The sequence below is a fragment of the Meles meles genome, chromosome 14 (assembly GCF_922984935.1).
Source record: "Meles meles chromosome 14, mMelMel3.1 paternal haplotype, whole genome shotgun sequence".
In the NCBI taxonomy this organism is placed as follows: Eukaryota; Metazoa; Chordata; class Mammalia; order Carnivora; family Mustelidae; genus Meles; species Meles meles.
Genome location: NC_060079.1, coordinates 77376658 through 77395767, shown reverse-complemented (window position 1 = coordinate 77395767; position 19110 = coordinate 77376658). Strand labels below are relative to the sequence as shown.

The window sequence follows — 19110 nt, the reverse complement described above, 5'->3', positions numbered from 1 at the left end:
TTTATCCAGCTAGGCTGTCATTGAAAACAGAAGGAGAAATAAAAGGCTTCCAGGACAAACAGAAACTAAAATAACTTGCAATCACCAAACCAGCCCTACAAGAAATATGGAAAGGGGTCCTTTAAGTAAAGATAGAGTCTAAAAATAACACAGACCAGAAAGGAACAGAGACAATATACAGTAACAGTCACCTTACAGGCAATATAATAGCACTGAATTCATATCTTTCAATAGTTACCCTGAATGTAAATGGGCTAAATGTAAAAGGGCTAAATGCCCCAATCAAAAGACACAGGGTATAAGATTGGATAAAAAAAAAAGCAAGACCCATTGATACACTGTCTGCAAGAGACTCATTTTAGACCCAAAGACGCCTCCAGATTTAAAGTTAGGGTGTGGAAAACCATTCATCATGCTAATGGCCATCAAAAGAAAGCTGGGTGGCAATCCTTATATCAGACAAATTAGATTCTAAACCAAGGACTGCAATAAGAGATGAGGAAGGACACTATATCATACTTAAAGGGTCTAATCAACAAGATCTAATGATAGTAAACATCTATGCCCCTAACAAGGGACCAGCCAATTATATAAGCCAATTAATAACAAAATCAAAGAAACACATCGATAATAATATAATAATAGTAGGGGACTTTAACATCTCCTTCACTGAAATGGACAGATCATCTAAGCAAAAGATCAACAAGGAAATAAAGGCTTTAAATGCCACACTTGGACCAGATGGACTTCACAGATATTTTCCGAACATTCCATCCCAAAGCAAAAAATACTCATTCTTCTGTAATGCACATAGAACATTCTCCAGAATAGATCACATCCTAGGTCACAAATCATGTCTCTACTGGTACCAAAGGCCCCAAGAGGAAAGTTGAAAAAAACTCAAATACATGGAGGCTAAAGAACATCCTACTAAAGAATGAATGGGTCAACCAGGAAATTGAAGAATTTATATAATTCATGGAAACATATGAAAATGAAACACAACTGTTCAAAATCTTTGGGATGCAGCAAACGCAGTCCTAAGAGGGAAGTATACAGCAATACAAAACTTTCTCAAGAAACAAGAAAGTTCTCAAATACACAACCTAACCCTACACCTAAAGGCGTTGGAGAAAGAACAACAAATAAAGCCTAAACCCAGTAGGGTTTAGGGAAGAGAAGGGAAATAATAAAGATTAGAGCAGAAATCAATAAAATAGAAACCAAAAGAACAGTAGATCAATGAAACTAGGAGTTGGTTCTTTGAAAGAACTAGCAAGATTGATAAACCCTTGGCCAGACTTACCAAAAAGAAAAGAGAAAGGACCCAAATAAATAAAATCATGAACGAAAGAGGAGAGATCACAACCAACACCAAAGAAATACAAACGATTATAAGAACATATTATAAGCAACTAAATGCCAACAAATTAGACAATCTGGAAGAAATGGATGCATTCCTAAAGACGACAGCCTACCAAAACTGAACCAGGAAGAAACAGAAAACCTGAACAGACACATAACCAGCAAGGAAATTTAAACAGTAATCAAAAATCTCCCAACAAACAAGAACCAAGGGCCAGATGACCTCCCAGCAGAATTCTACCAAACATTTGAAGAATTAATACCTATTCTTCTGAAACTGTTCCAAAAATAAAAATGGAAGGAAAACTTCCAAACTCATTTTATGAGCCCAGCATTATCTTGATTCCAAAACCAGACAAAGACCCCATCAAAAGGTGAATTATATGCCAATATCCCTGATGAACATGAATGCAAGAGTTCTCTCCAACATACTAGCCAATAGGATCCAACCATACAATAATTAAAAGGATTATTCATCATGACCAAGTGGGATTTATTCCTGGGCTGCAAGGTTAGTTCAATGTCCACAAATCAATCAATGTGACACACTGCATTAATAAAAGAAAGGACAAGAACCATATGGTACTCTCATAGTTGCAGAAAAAGCATTTTACAAAGTATAGCATCCTTTCTTGATTAAAACGCTTCACAGTGTAAGGAATAGAGGGTACATACCTCAAAATCATAAAAGCCACCTATGAAAAACCCACAGTGAATATCCTTCTCAATGTGAAAAACTGAGAGCTTTTCCCCCTAAGGTCAAGAACACTGTAGGGATGTCCATTATCACCACTCCTGTTCAACATAGTACGAGAAGTCCTAGCCTCAGCCATCAAACAACAAAATAAATAAAAGTCATCCGAATTGGCAAAGAAGAAGTCAAAGTCTCACTCTTCACATATGATCTGATACTTTATGTGGACAACCCAAAAGACTCCACCCCCAAACTGCTAGAACTCATAAAGGAATTCAGTAAAGTGGCAGGATATAAAATCAATGCACAGAAATCAGTTGCATTTCTATACATATTACAAATTATGGGTTGTAAAGATAAAGACACTTTATCAAAGTATCACTAGTTATAATAAATTTAAATTAACTGTGACAATAGAAAAAAACTTCATTTATGGTTTATCTTTCCTACAGAAATAGGATAATATGTTGTTTTCATATAAAGTAATCAAAAAGTAGGGGGCCAGTATTTTAGGAAATAATATTTTTAAAGCATTTCAGAAAGTTAATTGATATAACATTTAAAATACTATTATATAATAATTGTTATAATAATCATGTGATACAGCTATAATAATTATTTGATAATATGTTATCAACATTATTTTTAAAATATAATTCTGTATCTTTCAAAATTTTATTTTTGATTATTTCTCATCTTAAATAAATATGACTTTTGTATCCAATTCTGCACTTATATATTTTTTTCTTTAAAGAGGATACTCCCTGCAGGTTTATATAAATTTCAGACTTCCCAAACCTGAATTTACTTTGGCCCAGATCTCATGTCCTGTCAACCCAAGGACATATCTTTTGTCCCCCAAGTACACCAAAATCCCAAAGACTTTGGATTCCAGAGCCCCAACCCAAATCTAATACACTCCAGGCTCGTGGTGACATGAACTCATTCACTCACTAATGTGGCTCTAATTCTCTCTTCTTTTATGGTAGCTAGGGCCTTTCCTCCTTTCAAGGCTGGACAAGCATTTTTTTAATGTCAATTTCTTTTTTAAATTTCGTTTTTAATATAAACTCAATTAACATATAATGTATTACTAGTTTCAGAGGTAGAGGTCAGTGATTCATCAGTCTTATATAATATCCAGTGCTCATTACGTCACATACCCTCCTTAATGTCCATCACCCCACCCTTCTTATCCTATTCCCCCACCTCCCTCCTCCAGCAACCCTCAGTTTATTTCCTGTGCTTTAGAGTCTCCTATGGTTTGTCTCCCTCTATGATTTTGTCTTGTTTTATTTTTTCCTCTTTTCCCCTATGACCCTCTGTTTTGTTTCTTAAATTCCAGATATGAGTGAGATTATATAATAATTGTCTCTCTGATTGACTTATTTCGCTTAGCCTTATACCCTCTAGTTCCATCCTTTTCGTTGCAAATGGCAAGAGTTCATTTCTTTTATGGCTGAGTCATATTCCATTGTGCACACATACCACATCTTCTTTATCCATTCGCTGTCAATGGACATCTAGGACATCTTTCCATAGTTTGGCTATTGTAGACATTACTGCTAAAAACACTGGGGTGCAGGCACCCCCTTTGGATCACTACATTTGTATCTTTGGGGTAAATACCCAGTAGTACAATTGCTGGGTCATAGTGTAGCTCTATTTTCAACTTTTTGAAGAATCTCCATACCGTCTTCCAGAGTGGCTGCACCAGCTGGCATTCCCACTCTCAGTTTAAGAGGTTCCCCTTTTCTCTACACTCTCGCCAACCTCTCTCCATTCCTGACTTGTTAATTTTAGCCATTCTGACTGGTGTGAGGTGGTATCTTGTTGTGGTTTTGATTTGTATTTTCCTGACCCCGAGTGATGTGGAGCACTTTTTCATGTGTCTGTTGGCCATCTGGATGTCTTCTTTACAGAAATGTCTGTCCATGTTTTCTGTTCATTTCTTGATTGGATTGTTTCTTCCTTGGGTGTTGAGCTGGGTAAGTTCTTTATAGATTTTGGATACTAGCCCTTTATCTGATAAGACATTTGCAAGTATCCTGTGCTGCACATGCATTTTTAAAGCATATTTGAAAACACTTTACCCAGTACTTTATGTGTTCAGAGTGGGAAGGAACATCTGTATCAGCTTTGTCAGCAAACATGGATGGAGTGAACTTTTATTTTCTTCTGTAACTTTATGGATGCACACATATCCTAGGGTCCAAATTCCTCTCAAATGAACTAATGATAACATCGACACAGTCCCTATAATGTCCAAAAGCATTTCATGTGCTCTGCCTCACGTGACCCTTAAGAGAACCTGGGGCACGGTAGAGGTGTTCTCACCCCACAACAGACCAAGGCAACAGAGCCTGGAGATGTGGCTTCCCTGTGATCCCTCAACTGGAGCCCAGGAGGGCGATTTTCCCATGGAGCTGCCCTGCCCTCTCTGCTGTTTTCCACCCGGACTGAGACTGAGATACTTCCGCATGTTTCCCCCCATCCAAGACACCACAGCTGCAGATGAAAACACGCATTTCTCAGATGAGCCCGCTCTGGAATGGGGGGAAAGAATGAAAGGAATTCCTCCTTTGTGCCGCATCCCAGAATAGGGCCACCAGGTAAACATTCTTTCCTAATAGAAATCTGTTGGGGAAACATTATTACCTTCCTGAATGCCAGTCAACTGCTGTTGCTAAAATCGGAGCATGATTCGTTACCACTAAGTCCCTCTAAAAAGTGCCATTTCCAAGCAGCTGATGGCCATGTGGAAGGGACAGCTGGCGTTGCAGGCGCCGGCCTTTGGGGGAGGGCAGCTGTCAGGCTCCTCTCCGTCATGGTCATTGGTGCCTGGTGGGCCTGACTGCAATCCTGGAACCGAGGGACTGCTTCTCTCCCTCATTCTCCAAGTTCAGTCACTGTGAGACAGGTTTTCTATACAGATAGATTCATTCAGTTGCCTAAGCCGTTATTTATTAAATTTTAAATAAAGAGGAATGTTATTTGCCAACTAACCCCAAATTCCTAGACGTCCCAGTGTCAGAATCCGTTATCTAAGCCCGTTTCCCAAGTGTGACATTCCTCCCTGTAGTTAATATCACAGGCTTATTACTCAGCTCCAAGGCGTTCTTGGCCGCGTTGACGACATGACCCCTGGCCATTACCATCGGTGACTTACACATGGCTGCAGGGAAAGATGCTTCTAAAATAACAAGAAGTTTTCTTTGAGGGTGAAATCCGTTTTGAGAACTGTCTTGGGAAAAAATTAAAAATAGCAACAAACCACTAAGTTCACCTGCTCTCCAAAATGCAGGTAAGGCCCTGAAGGCTGTTCCCAGGCATCATCAGGGCTGCTCTATAAGGCAGATGATTTATGGACCTCTGCGTCTTTCCATGTGGCTGGTGTGGGGAGCAGCCCTGTGCTATTTTTAAGATGAAATGACTACAACTGCACTTGTTCTTTCCAAAGGGGTTGGATTCTTTCACTCGTGTTCTCCTCCCTCCCTGGTAACATTTATCATTATGTAGAAGGCATTTAAAGGGAAAAGGAAGGAAATTCCTCTATGTCCACAAGGCTGGAAAAACTTAAGTGGTGCTTGAATGGTTTCTGAACACCGACTCTAACATTTCTGATGGTGGTCTTTCTTTAGCATGAGGGGAAGCCATCGTGTTCACAGCCCAGCCACACCCCGACAAGAAGAGTTGCATTCTACCCCACCATGTGGGCAGGCTGTCCGTGTGCGTGCGCCTGCGCTGCTGGGGGCTCGAAGTCCTTCCATCCCCCCTGGCAGCCTAGTGGACACTCTCCCCTGGCATCTCAGGGGTGGCCCCCGCTGTCTAACGAATGAGGGGTGTTGAAGCAGCCCAAAATCATTCGACAGAGAGGATTATGAACTCGGAGCCGCTGTGTTAGCAGAAAGTTGAGGGACCATAAATTAAGGAATTAGGTTTCACTCTGATCAAACACAGTGGAAATCCCACGCATCCCTGAGTGTTGGTTACCAAGGTGTTTAGAAAGCATCCAGTTCTGCAGTGAATCCCCAGCCGTCTGGAAGGGAGTCCTCACACAGTCTCCCCTGTAAGTAAGTACGGTGGACACATTTTCTATGCGCCTGACCAGCAATCTTTCCTTTGTAGAATTTTGGTGACGGTCATGTGAAAAGCAGGGAGCCTCCCCTTCCCAGTCCGGGGGAGCCGCAGTGCACAGTGAGCAGTGATGAATTGGGTTCTTGTCTGCGGTCATCTGGGAGCACATGCCCACCGAGGGAGAGGCGTGAACCTCATCTGGTGCTTCTGAGTTCGAGAGCCGTAGCTCCATTCCCTCCAGAGGCGAGAGCCAGTAAGACTTAGGCCACCCTCCATCCTCGAGAAGATGGCGTCCATTTTGAAATTGTGTTGATGGAAATAAGAATGTACACATGGGGCGGCCAGGATGGGGAAGAAAGCCATCCAGTACGCTTGCTTGTTGTGGGGTCGGCACTCCTCCTTCAGTTCCCAACCCTACTCCTCATGATTCGGTGGGATATTTCTCACATGCTCCAGCCCTACCTAGAGGGCGAGCTCATGATCAAGTTAGACCACTCAGAACTTTCTCCCCAGGATCTTGAAGCTGTTGGGCATCACTCACCTCTCTCGGACGCATCTCCATCCTCCAGCTGCTGGTTTCTGCCTCCGTGCTGTGGTGCTGAAATCCTCTGGAAGCCCTTTGAACCTGGAACGGGATAATTCTGAGCTGTGTATTTTGCCTCATCTCCCAGTCTTGCCCTACGGGTGCAAGTTGTCTTGTCCCGGCAGCAGCTGGCTGGGCAGAACACCCCTTGTTGGCTGCCCACTTTCCCTGGATGATGATTCTTCTCCTCCCCCTCGCTGCATCCCCCAAATCCTTTCTCAAATCCTTGTCTCTGGATCTGCTCTCAGGAAGAACCCGATGGAGCCAGAGGGTGTCATGTTGGCTCTATCTATAGGACAGTCTGGAAACACTAATGCACCGCATTTTATAGGTGAGGACACTGAGGTCAAGGAGGCAGTGATCACCCAGCTCATAGATGGTGTGTGTAGGATGGAAATTAGAATTGACCCTGTGGCCCCTGGCTGGCTCAGGCGGTAGAGCACGTGAGTCTTGATCTCAAGGTCATGAGTTTGAGCCCCACATTGTGGGTAGAGTTTACTTACCAAAAAAAAAGTGTCCTGAGAATTCACCCTGCAACTCCTATTCTGCAGAAGACAAGGGTTTCTCAGGCTCAGCCTGGGTGACATTTTGAGCAGGATTGCTCTGTGCTGTGAAGGGTTGTCTTGTGTAACGCAGAGTGTTTGGTAGCCCTCCCCCCAACCCCTACCCCGGCCTCTATGCACAATAACAATTTCTCTCTGCCCTCGCTATGACGAGCAACAAGATCTCCAAACTGCCAAGGTCCCTGGGAGGAGGGATGGATTCCTCCATGGTGAGGACCACTGGCTGAGTTAGGTTCAGTTGGAAAAATGCTGTGAGAGATCAGAGGTCTATACCCTTGAAGAAAGGCAGACAGACCGCCCCTGGCCTGTTTATTGACCCTGTATAAACCTTTGGTCCAATCTGGTGTCTTCTAACTCCAGGTCTGGCCCATTTTCCGTTAAGCTGGCTCCCTGAGATCAATTGTTCCATTGTTTTGCTTGTTAAAAAGTTCTTTCCTGTTGAGACCAAATGTCCTTCCCAGGCACTTACTTCATCCATGTGTCCTCCAGAGCCATGCCTGAAGCCTAATCCCTCGTCAGGGGCTGACATTTCAACTATGTGAGAGTCGGTCATGTGTCCCCGGCCCTATAGATTGGCACAAGCTGTGTGCCAGGCGCTGAAAACACACGGGACACGACTGTTGGACTTGGAGCTCAAACCTCTAGGCTCTCTCCCAACTTTTGACCCAGAATTTCCAGAAGTCCGGAGTCTATGTGTTCTAAAGCTTCCAGGTAATTCTGACGTAGCCAGTATTTAGGGACACATTCATGTACATTGCAATCAGTTTTTAGAAGTTATTTATACGATTGTAATGATGGCCACCTTTTTGCTACTTCTTATATCTAGGGGTGCTTACATAGCGGTGCTGACCCCTGGTGGAAACCAGTTACCCAAGTGACACATCAGAGGGCTGGAGCACTTGGGGAGGACGACGGCATCCTTAAGACAGATTTGAGCAAGGCTCCGGTCACCTCCCCTCATTTAGGGAGAGCAAACCTAATGAACATGGGATCACAGCGCATTCAGATAAGATCCTAACTTAAAAGAAAGGCACATAAAGAAAAAGAAATGACAGCAGCAAAGAGAGTACCAAGGTGGAGTAAAAACATAAAAATAGGCTCTGGTATCCACGCAAGCTCAGTCACTATTCGCTCAGTCCCCCACAAACACGAGTGATTGTTAAATTCCCATCGGCTAAGGTTTTCATTAACATGCCCTATATTCTATTTTGAGGGTCCCCAGGCTTCCCAAATGAGCACACGATTGTCCTCCTTTGTAAACTACCCTTTTCCTCAATGAAAGAAATTGCAATGGCTTCCTTTTTTCCTGGAAGAGTTTTCGGGTTTCTTTCTTTTTTTTTTTTTTTAAGATTTTATTTATTTGACAGATAGAGATCACAAGTAGGGAGAGGCAGGCATAGAGAGAGAGAGAGGAGGAAGCAGGCTCCCTGCCAAGCAGAGAGCCCGATGAGGGGCTCGATCCCAGGACCCTGGGATCATGACCTGAGCGAAAGGCAGAGGCTTAACCCACTGAGCCACCCAGGGCGCCCCATCGGGTTTCTTATTCATTGTTGCGCCAGCTAAATACTCCTCATGCAGGCTGAAGCCTTTACCTCACATGCCTTCTAGTTAGGTGTTCTCCGTCTTATCTGGTAGAGTCCTGTGTTCTCCTGGCTGCTCGGGGCAGGGTCCAGGACCGTCCACGGCAGGCGCCACTCCTCCCTTTGGCCACAGCAGTCTGGCTGCTGAGTACCGAGGATGTCCGCGCGTCTGTACGAAACCCCAACCAGCCCCACCCCAACTTCTTTTTAAAGTGAAATGTGTCTACATTTTAAACTCCATCACGGCAACTGGACACCGTAGAGGAGAGCCTCTGTTCTGCTGGAGGCATTTTCTGGATCTTTTGAGGATGATTCCATTCCACATTGCAAGGATTGCGTGAGTATGTAGGAAAGAGAGAGAGAGAACACTGAGACACGAGAGAGGGAGAGAGAACGGATAGCAAAGTAACGTGCCTGAGTCCTGGTGGTCATGCTACCCTAAATAACTTGGGCTTGCACTGGCTGGCTTTTGTTCATAAAATGTTAATCCTTTCAGGTGTGGATCTATATAAAACATTGGGGATTTAAGCGTGCACAGAAATCTCACCCGCTCCTCTGCTACGTAAGGTAGTGTGTAAACTAACAGTTTGGAAGGATTTTGAGGGGACTAACCTTTGAAAAACTTCCTGAAGCTTTATCAAATACTAACACGTGCCATATGGTCCATGCTACATCAGACTAAGGGCACCCGGCAGAGGGCACTGTCACTGTTTTCTTTGCCTTCCAAGGCCCACGTGTCAGGGGAAAAGTTACCTTCTCACATCAACTATGATGATGGGGGAGGGAGTCGTTTGCTTTCATAAGGAAAAGCGTACCTGGTATTGGAAAATAATCCTCCTTCGCTTGTAGGCAAAATGAGGAAGTGTCTGATGTAATGCCCAGAGTCCTCTGGTGCGGGAGGCTTGTGGCTTGCATGACTGCCCTCCTGGCTTCGGACAGAACGGTCACTGCTGTACATGAGATGCTTTGCATGGCTTACCTCCCCTCGCTCCCGCAACCGCTGCAGGAGGTAGGTATCCCCACCATCTACCTCCTCCACGGGGAACACACGTGGCCGAGCTAAGATTCAGAGGCAGGGTCCTCCCCACAGCGTGGAGGCTTCCTTCCTGAAGTCGCTGTTTACTCATCAACAACCAGGCTGCCATCTTTCAGGGGACAGTTAACTTCCTGCAGTTGGGGGATGCTCGAAAGGAATGAATGGGTAAGTGTCTGCCAGAGAGAGAACTTCTGCACAAAGCATAGACCCGCGAGGCACTCTGGCTGGTTTGGTGAGTTGGAGAAGGGGGGCGAGGATTTGATCATTCAATTCTAGAGCCGATGAAAAGGTTAAATTGTGTTCACAGCAATCTCAGTTGTTTGCAGTCCTGTTGAGAATTAACGTGGGGGACACGCGACCTGTCCAGGTGTGCAGTGGAGTGACATTTGCTCCAGGGGCTGTGACTTCTTGCGTTTTGTCTGTTCACTCACTGGAGTAAGCTAGTGCCCGAATGGCTTTTGGTCAGCTGGGCAGTGATGGAACGGCCAGCGTGTCCGGTTGCTCTCCCCACTTGGCTGGAGAGATGGGATGGGGCAACTCTGGGGTGTGGAGACAGGATGGTAAACACAGGGATGGAAAATCATTCACATTTTGTAAACAAACAAACAAACTAGGAAACATCACTGCGATGGCTAAGAATTTTGAGTCAATTCAGAGGAAAGTAGGCAAGGGAATCCACGGCTGCCCAAGCCCACCCAAGGTGCACCTGCCGGCCAGGTAAGAATGTAGGTTCTGCAGCTGGACCTCCTGGGTTTGGCTCCGCCACGGTCTCGGGCTGCTTTTCGAGTTCTCTGTGCCTGGGTTGCTCGCATCTGAGAAAAGGCATAATAATAGGCTCTATTTCATAGGGACGATTGCTGGGACTAGATGAATTGATACACTTAATGGCAGCAGAACGGGGTCTGGTAACAGTACCCGCCCTGTGGTGATGTCATGTGTTAACTATTTTGGTACTGACCAGTGATACCCACAGTCAGGTCTCCTTTTCTAAATCAGGTGGTTTTCCTCACTTTCACTCTCCTGTTTTCCACGGTGGCCCTGGGAAGTGGAGAGATACTATCTTATCCCTCTTTGCTGATGAGGAAATCGTGCACGGGATTAAGTGAGTTGCCAAGTGCCCCAGTGGGGAGCCAGGTCAGGCTCCTGGCTCAGCCCCCAGCACTTTCTATGATCTTGCAATAAAGCCTCAGATGAGAAGGGAGCAGCCCTGTGTTTGGTCCAAATCCTGCCTTCTCATCCACGAGATTGTTAATCCCTCCACACCGAAGGTAGGATGTGTTCCTGGATCAGAGTCTCTTCAATTCATTTCCAGACGCTATTAGACATTTTAGATCCCAGCCACGTCGTGCCTGTCCTCTGGCAATGCTTGCTCTGTTTTTGCATTTCTTGATGCCCAGAACAGGTGCGATGTTGTTTAATGGCCCCTCTCCTTTGCTCTGCAAAACTAGGATGGCAGCTCCTTGAGTAGCTGCTTTGCTAACCGGGGGGAAAACTAAGCTGAAAAGCAGGGGTTCTTTTCGGCTCAGCAGATGCTAAGGCGATAAGCTGCACCTTTTAGAGCCTCCGGGAGGCTCAGCCAGCCTGTCCGGTTCTCTGCTCTCCAGCGGCTGCGGTTATGGACGTGTGTCTGCACTCCGAGCAGCAGCAGCCCAGGCACCTGCAGGAAGCACCATGCACCCCAGATGGGGGCTTAGAGCCGGCGGCAGAGGGGGCTCTCCAGGAGGATGGCACCGGCAGACGCCCAGGAGGTAACCTCCGTCCTCACCATGACACCTTGTCACTTGCTTTCCTGGCCGTGGCATTTATCAGTTAACTTCAGTGACAAGATTTCCCATCTTCTTTTAATTCTAGATTGTTCCTATTAGTGGAGCTTAGTAGAAAAGTGCCTTTAGGCAGGCGTGAGCAGAGCATTAAATGTAATCCCTATTTTTTTTCATTATTTGCTTATCTAAATTTGTCTTGTCCTGTGTATAAATCTCAAATGGTTATATTTTTGTCACAAGAACTTTTAAAAAGAAACAAAATCTTGATTCATGTCGTTTTGCACCGACATGTTTTCCTGGCAGCTAGCTGTGTCGTATGTAGGTTGCATTTCTGGACAGGGGCGCGGTAGTAATAAATAATAAACCTAACAAATAATGTCAGAAAAGCCAATGTATGGCATTTCAAACATTTATCATCATTTAACACGGTAAAATTGTATTCCAGCTCACTAAGACAGGATGCTATCTATTTTTACTAAACTAGTTTACCTAAAAGGCAATTCTATCTCTAAAATCTGATCTCTCTAAAACTCTCAGACTAACATCGATAAATGAAAACATTGTGTGCAAAAAGCATAAATTTCTTTATCTTGATCAAACATAGAAGGGTCTTATGGGAGGATATTTATGTGCCCACGTTTCTTTATAATGTGGGTTGGGAAAATAGATCAGCTCCTTTGCCTGTAAAATGATGAGCCACTCCAGATCAGCCCATTGACTTTTTCTACCATCCTGAGAGAAAAATAGGTCCCCGGCTGGTGAGCCATGGAAGGGAAGAAGGACCCGACGGAGCCACGGTGGGGGAGGGAAGTCTGGAGGGGCTGGCACGGGTCCCGGCTGGTCTGGCTGCTGCAGGTCACCTACCCCAGTGATGAAACCTCAGAGGAAAAGGGAGCAGCCCTGTCCCAATTCCTTGCCCCGACCAGCCTGCACCAGCCCCTGAATTTCAGGGACTTTTTTTTGAGGGTCGTTGTTAAACACGGCCATTATTGAAATGTAAGTTATGAAAACTTACCACTCACTAGATGATATAAAAGGCAAAGGTATATTTAAAATTCCAAGGCGATGAATACTCACAACTCGTCATGACTTACTTTAGTACGTTCTGAGGTTGTCTTTTTTTTTTTTTTTTTAAAGATTTTATTTATTCACTTGACAGACAGAGATCACAAGCAGGCAGAGAGGCAGGCAGAGAGAGAGGAGGAAACAGGCTCCCCGCAGAGCAGAGAGCCCGATGCGGGGCTCGATCCCAGGACCCTGGGATCATGACCTGAGCCGAAGGCAGAGGCCTTAACCCACTGAGCCACCCAGGCACCCCTCTGAGGTTGTCTTTATGGGTGCGCATGCTCTTCTGCTTCCTGGCGCCTGCTGCCCTGCCCAGTGGAGGGGGGCAGGGAAGCACCTGTCATGGTGGGCAGCTCACCTTTTAGGTTGGGGCCCAGAATTCTCCCCGGCGGGTAGATCTCACACTACCTTACACCGGTGGGGGGGTGGGGCAGGCGGCAGCTTCCCCTGGAGAGCTGCGGACATCCGTCATGCTCCCTGACAACCCTGTCACTATGCTCAAAGACCGTTTCTCAATTTGCTGCGCAAGGACACTTTTTGGGTAAAATACAACAAAAATTCACTTCTAGAAAAACCCAGTGAAAATGCATGCGAAGACAAAACACAAGCCCCGTGTTTCGGTAACTGGACAGGTCGGGTTGCTGGAACCATTTCTAGGAGTGGACTCCGGATGTCTGCTCTTCTGGGACCCCGTGCGGGTGTGCAGACCGGCAGCACAGGATGGCTCTCGCGCCGGTGCTCATCAGCTCATCAGCCACCCCCGGAATCGCCTGCCCCCGATTAGGCTTCTGCAAACACCCTCCACCCCGACCCCGGATTTGTGCCCTGGCCCACCTCCTTCTATAACGCCTTGAGGGGACATTTCTGATTAGAGCAGCTCCAAGGTGAACCGACACTCCTTGGGACTGTGTCCCGAAGCCCGCCCTCCACCTGAGGCTAAAGAGGTCCCCGGGGGGCTCAGGGAGCAACGGCAGGTTTCCTGCCGGTTTCCCTCCAGCCCCTCCCTGTCCATTCCTTCCCACCGCACGACCCCCCGCTTCCCTTCTGCCCACGGCCCTGGCCCTGGCGTTGTGCCTGCGTGCCCGCCCCGGACATTTTCACGCGCGGCTCCTCTTATCCCCAAAGACTCAGCCAAACCAGCACAGTCTGCGCTTCCGTGATGCCAGCCCCCATCAGGTGCTCTTTCCCACCCATTTTATGTGCTGTTTGAGAGCCGCTCATGAGGTTAAAGGGTATTTAAAGCAATTGTAACCCAATAGGCCGGGCTCATCTGACCGCCTCCCCCAGGACCGCAGAGCTGGCTCATCTTTGGGTGACCTGCGCCTTTTGAGGAGCGGTTGTAGGAAGGGTTTAAGGAACACACTCCAGCCAACATGTGGGAATGTTACTTCACTTCAAGACCTAAAAATAGTCAGGTCTGTGTTTGCCCAGGGCCTCTGCCAGACGGCTCCTTCTTGCCCTGCTTCTGGCAAGCTGGTTTTCTCCGCCGGCCAGACAGAGGCCTGGGGATGGAGCCGCACCTCTCTGGCCTCTGCCCCGCAGCCCATCGGACCCAGAACATCCCCTCGTGTCTCACCAGCTCGAGGAAACATCACACCTGAACTTCGTGTCCCTGTCGCCCCGTGTCACTCCGTTTTGTGCTAGTTTGCAGCCACGGTCATTGCTGGCGTCACCCCGTCTCTGTGGGAAAACGACCCGGTCCCTCCCCATCTTACCAGTTGTGTCCCGTGTGTGCTTGATCTGGATCAAGATCAGCAAATCACGGAACCTGTTTTACTTTCTCCCTGCCCCCCCGCCAGATTCTAACGAGATAGAACCATCTCTTCGTAGCCTCCAGAAGTTTGTTCCCACCGATTACGCCAGCTACACGCAGGAGCACTACCTGTTTGCAGGCACGGAGATCGTCATCCAAGAATCCATAGAGAGCTACGGAGCCGTGGTGTGGCCAGGGGTGAGACAGCCATTACCTTTCGGATGTCGGGGCTCCTGGGGCGACAGTTCCATAAGGGGGGGTGCTGCCATGGACAGGCTGCCGAGTGCTCTCACTTTGGGCTTCTGCAGGGGAGGGTAACTTGTTGGCCTGGGGGTTGGGGGTTCACTTGGTTTCGCAAAACCCCGGCATCTCTCCCAGAAGCCATCATCCCCTCTGGGCCATGTTTCCTGAAACATTATTTTTTTTACATGAAGATCAGCTTGACTATATCAGGAAGATGAAAAATTCATATGAATTTTGAGAAAAAAACCAATCAGAGCCATGTGCTGGCGTCCCTTCCCCACTGGGGGTGTTCCCGGGGAAGCAGGTAGGAAGTCGTCTCCCTCTCCTCCCTGCAGCAGCCCCGCGAGGCGGGGGGGGGGGGGGGGGGGGGGCATGGAAATGGGGAGAGGGTCTGTATCGGGAGGCAATCTGCTAGTTTCGGCTGCTCGCTTCGCCTCCCTGACCTTTGTTTCCCTACGGGGACGGTGGGCGGTGTGAGCACTCCCGAAACGCTGCGCGTCACGCCCACCACCCGGGACTGCGAACACAGGCTGCACCTGCCAGCGGGGAGGCAGGGCTCGGAAAAGTTGACTCGCTTGCGAGAGCTGTGCCACCGGCTTTGCGACAGTGGCTCTCCGATGCCAGCTCGGTTGTTCTTTGAGAAGCTTCGGATCCCAGCTGCTCTCTCGCTGGGGGGGATGGCCTGGGGTTGGGGTTCAAATACAGACGGGGGACTCGGAGGTGCTGCCACTCCTGGGGGGCAGACGTGCCGTGGAGCGCGGGGGGGCGGGTGGCCTGGGTGCCAGTGGCAGGTGATGGGGGACAAGGACGGTGGAAGAGGGGGAGGGGCAGACAAAGGGCTCCAGCTCCTAGAGCCGCGGTCCACCCCGCCTGGCATCTCCCCCTTTGCCCGTAAGTATGATTTCCTTCGCGGGGAAATCCTCTGGCGCAGTGACGAGTCTGAAAACCACCAAACTGCTCCCAGCTTCCTGTTGTAATATATTTGGGGAATCCACGAGCACAGCAGGGTGCCAGGTCAGGAACGGAAGAATATTTGTCCACGGGACGGTTTTATTCTCGCTGAGGCCTCTATCTTTCATGCACCAACCCCTGGCCTCTCCGGGCACCTCAGTGTCCCGACAGCTGCGAAGGAAGAGTTTACACGAAGTGGGAAGACGCCCTTCCTCGTGGGACTCCGAGGGCAGCTGTCCGAGGAGATCAGTCTCCCGCGTCCACGCCCGGGGCCGGGGAGGTGGGGTGTTCGCAGGGCCCTGGTTCCTGAGAAAAGCTTTGTCTGCAGGCCGCTCACCAGGCCCGCACTGACTTGGAAAACCCCTCAAAGCGCGTCTTCTTGGTGGCTCTAGGTGACACTCTTCCTCATACGGAAACCCCTGTCATCACAGATCACTATCCTTTCTCTTCCTCCAGAAGCTCCTTTCCCAGCGCCCGAGCTCTTGGCAATGAGCTGTGCGTGGCTGTTTCGCCCCGCGTCCCCCCATTCCCACCCCCCAGGTGCAGCTCCTCATCCTCCAGCACCCAGGACAGCCCTCGCCGCCCTGCCTCCTTGACGCCCCTCACCTGTCTGAGCATCGGCCCTTCCCCAGCCCGGCCTCAGCCCCTGGAGCGGAGACGCGGCTGCACGGTCTCTGGGCCTGTGGACACTTCGCTGCGAGCGCACGGGGACGAGAGGCAGCACCTGGCGGCTGGGGCTCCTGCGGCCCCAGCCCCCCCCCAAAACGTGGCGTCCCCACAAGTCCAGAGCAGCCACGAGAAGAGAGGCCGGAGTGCACACAGACCAGAGTCCGGTTGGCTTCGTCCTCTCAGGGTTCAGGTCTTCCCGCCGAACCGACCTGGATCGCTCACCCGCAGCGCCGCTGAGACCCACCGGCACGACCGTGCGCGCCCCACGAGTCAGCGCAAACCCACAGCCACCGTCTCTCCGGAGAAAGGTCGGGAGAAGGCGGAGGCGGAAGAGAATGAAGCAGAAGGAAAGGAACGTCTGCGCTTCTGTCTACGAAGTTATCTTAACTCGTGCACAGCCTTTTCAGCATCTCCTTGCTGCTCCGCGAAATGGGGTCCACGACCGGCAGGTCGGCCACCGCCTGGGGGGCTGTAGACCTTCTGGAACCCTCTCCCCCGCTGCGCCCCACTGCCCCAAAGTGTGCGCACCCCTAGCAGCCCTGTGTTGATAGGCCGTATGGATCGATAACCGCCTAAAGGAATAAACTTCCCAGTTGTCCAGGGTAGCAGACAAAATTTGAACCCACATGGACTTCGAGGAAGGAGTCGGGAGGGAAGTGGTGAAGATGTACAGCTGTGTTCTGGAAGCAGGTGGCAGCCGGTGAGACCAAACCAGAGCAAGAGGCTGCTGTTCTCAGGCCTCCTTCCTGGACTGGGAAGAGCCGAGGGCACCTTCCTCTTCCTGGACCTCGACCCAGGGTCTTCCGCAAGAGGCGAGGTAGCGAGTCTGTGTCTCCAGTTCCTCTGCGGCGGATCATGCCTGTCCTATGCCAGAGGTCCGAACAGGGCACTGAGGGCATAACTTCTCACGAGCCCCTCAATAAACTGCAACTATTATTAACATCTCTTGTAGTATTTCACTGGGGGTAGGGAAGCAGGGCTCGGGTCGCCACTGTTTTCCAGTGTTCCGATGCTCAGGTGACAACTGCAAGTATTTGGTTTCAGGCTACGGCTTTGTGCCGGTATTTGGAGGAACACGCAGAGGAACTGAATCTCCAAGATGCGAAGATTCTTGAGATTGGTGCTGGACCAGGCCTCGTCTCCACCGTGGCCAGTATTTTAGGTTTGTCTCTTTACTCCTGACTTCGTTTCAGACCACGCTGGCTTTGACAGCTTTCTGTCTGGCCTGCTGCGACTCGGGTGCCTGGCCATGATTTCAGTCATGGAATTGCCCCAAGTGCCATGAGCTAGGACTTAGTTCTGTTAGCCCACAAGTAAGATAATCACCCGTGAGAGAGCGCTAGGAGACCCGCCTGGCCCAGCAGCGACCGAGGAAGCTGACGTTCTGGAGCCGTGACTCTCCTGTTGTAAACAGCTACGTGATGCTGTCTCCTGGGGTTCGTTGCGTGTAGTGTAACTAACACTTGGAAGAACAATAAGTGAGTTAATCTGAGGTAAAGACAGATTTATACACCAAATGCAGGTTGTGAGCGAGAGGTGGGTACAGATGAGGCCCACTTGTGTCTATGCCATCACGGAGCTCCTCGCGCAGCCGGTCTAGAAACGGGCTGGTCGGCTTTGTGAACTCCTGTCACTAGCTTTAAAATGCCTAACACTGAACACATTTAGGTTGGAGACAGGCAGTCCTACAAAACAGATCAAGTCTTCAGAGAAAGAGAGTTTTAGAAGGAAAAACATGAATTATTAAGCAGCTAATTATCCTGAAATCTCCTAACATCACTCAACTGTTTCTTTGAAAATGATAACATAATTCGATTTCAGTGGTTCTCAACCAAAAGTGATTTTTCCCCAAAAAGGACATTTGGCCACATCTAGAGACATCTGTGACTGCCACGAGCTGGGGGTGGAGTCAGTGGGGAGAGCCTTGGGACACTGTCCAACACCGGACAGCGCACAGGGCAGAGCTCCCATGGGAAATTATGGAGCAGGATTGGGTCAAGGATACCCAGCCCACATGTCGGTTCGGACAAAGCTGAGAAGCCCAGTTCCATTTCTTGTGACTCCCTGAGCATCTGTGTCCACTATGCTGCCTGCGCATTTCCAGGTAATAAATACAATTTTTCTATCTCTTAGGAGCTCAAGTCACAGCAACGGATCTGCCTGATGTCCTAGGAAACCTGCAATACAATCTTCTGAAGAACACGCTGAAGCGTGCAGCGCACCTGCCGGAAGTGAGAGAGCTGGTCTGGGGAGAGAGCCTGGAGCAGCACTTCCCCAGGTCCACGTTTTATTACGACTTTGTTCTGGCCTCGGACGTGGTCTACCACCACTACTTCCTGGACAAGCTGCTCGCCACCATGGCGTACCTTTGCCAGCCAGGGACAGTATTGCTTTGGGCAAACAAATTCAGGTTCAGCACCGATTACGAATTCCTAGATAAATTCAAGCAAGTTTTTGACACAACACTCTTGGCTGAATTTCCAGAGTCATCCGTCAAAATTTTCAAAGGAATACTAAAATGGGATTAAATTAAACAGAGTGCCTTTCAAAACATCAGTGTGTCTTTTGAGCAGTGTTAGAAATCACACTGTTTACAAAGGACTTTTTGAGATGGGGAAGGTAGTGCGTAATATCGACGTGGGTGCCAAGAACAAACATAATTTCGTATTACGGCAGCTTTCTAAAATAACCTGCTTTGGATGATCTGGTTAATCTAAACATCTGTGAAGAGTAATATGAAGACTTAAAAGTAGCTGTGTAGGCTTCCA

General features: G+C 48.5%; 1 protein-coding gene across 1 annotated transcript; it reads left to right on the top strand.

Annotated features, from left to right (window-relative positions):
- The first annotated feature begins 10349 nt into the window (after positions 1 to 10349).
- METTL21C (methyltransferase 21C, AARS1 lysine) lies at positions 10350 to 18870 on the top strand. The gene is made up of 5 exons (XM_046028332.1): positions 10350 to 10458; positions 11503 to 11646; positions 14526 to 14677; positions 17387 to 17504; positions 18476 to 18870. The coding sequence occupies exons 1-5, from the start codon at positions 10350 to 10352 to the stop codon at positions 18868 to 18870; spliced, it is 918 nt and encodes a 305-aa protein (XP_045884288.1).
- The last annotated feature ends 240 nt before the right edge of the window (positions 18871 to 19110 follow it).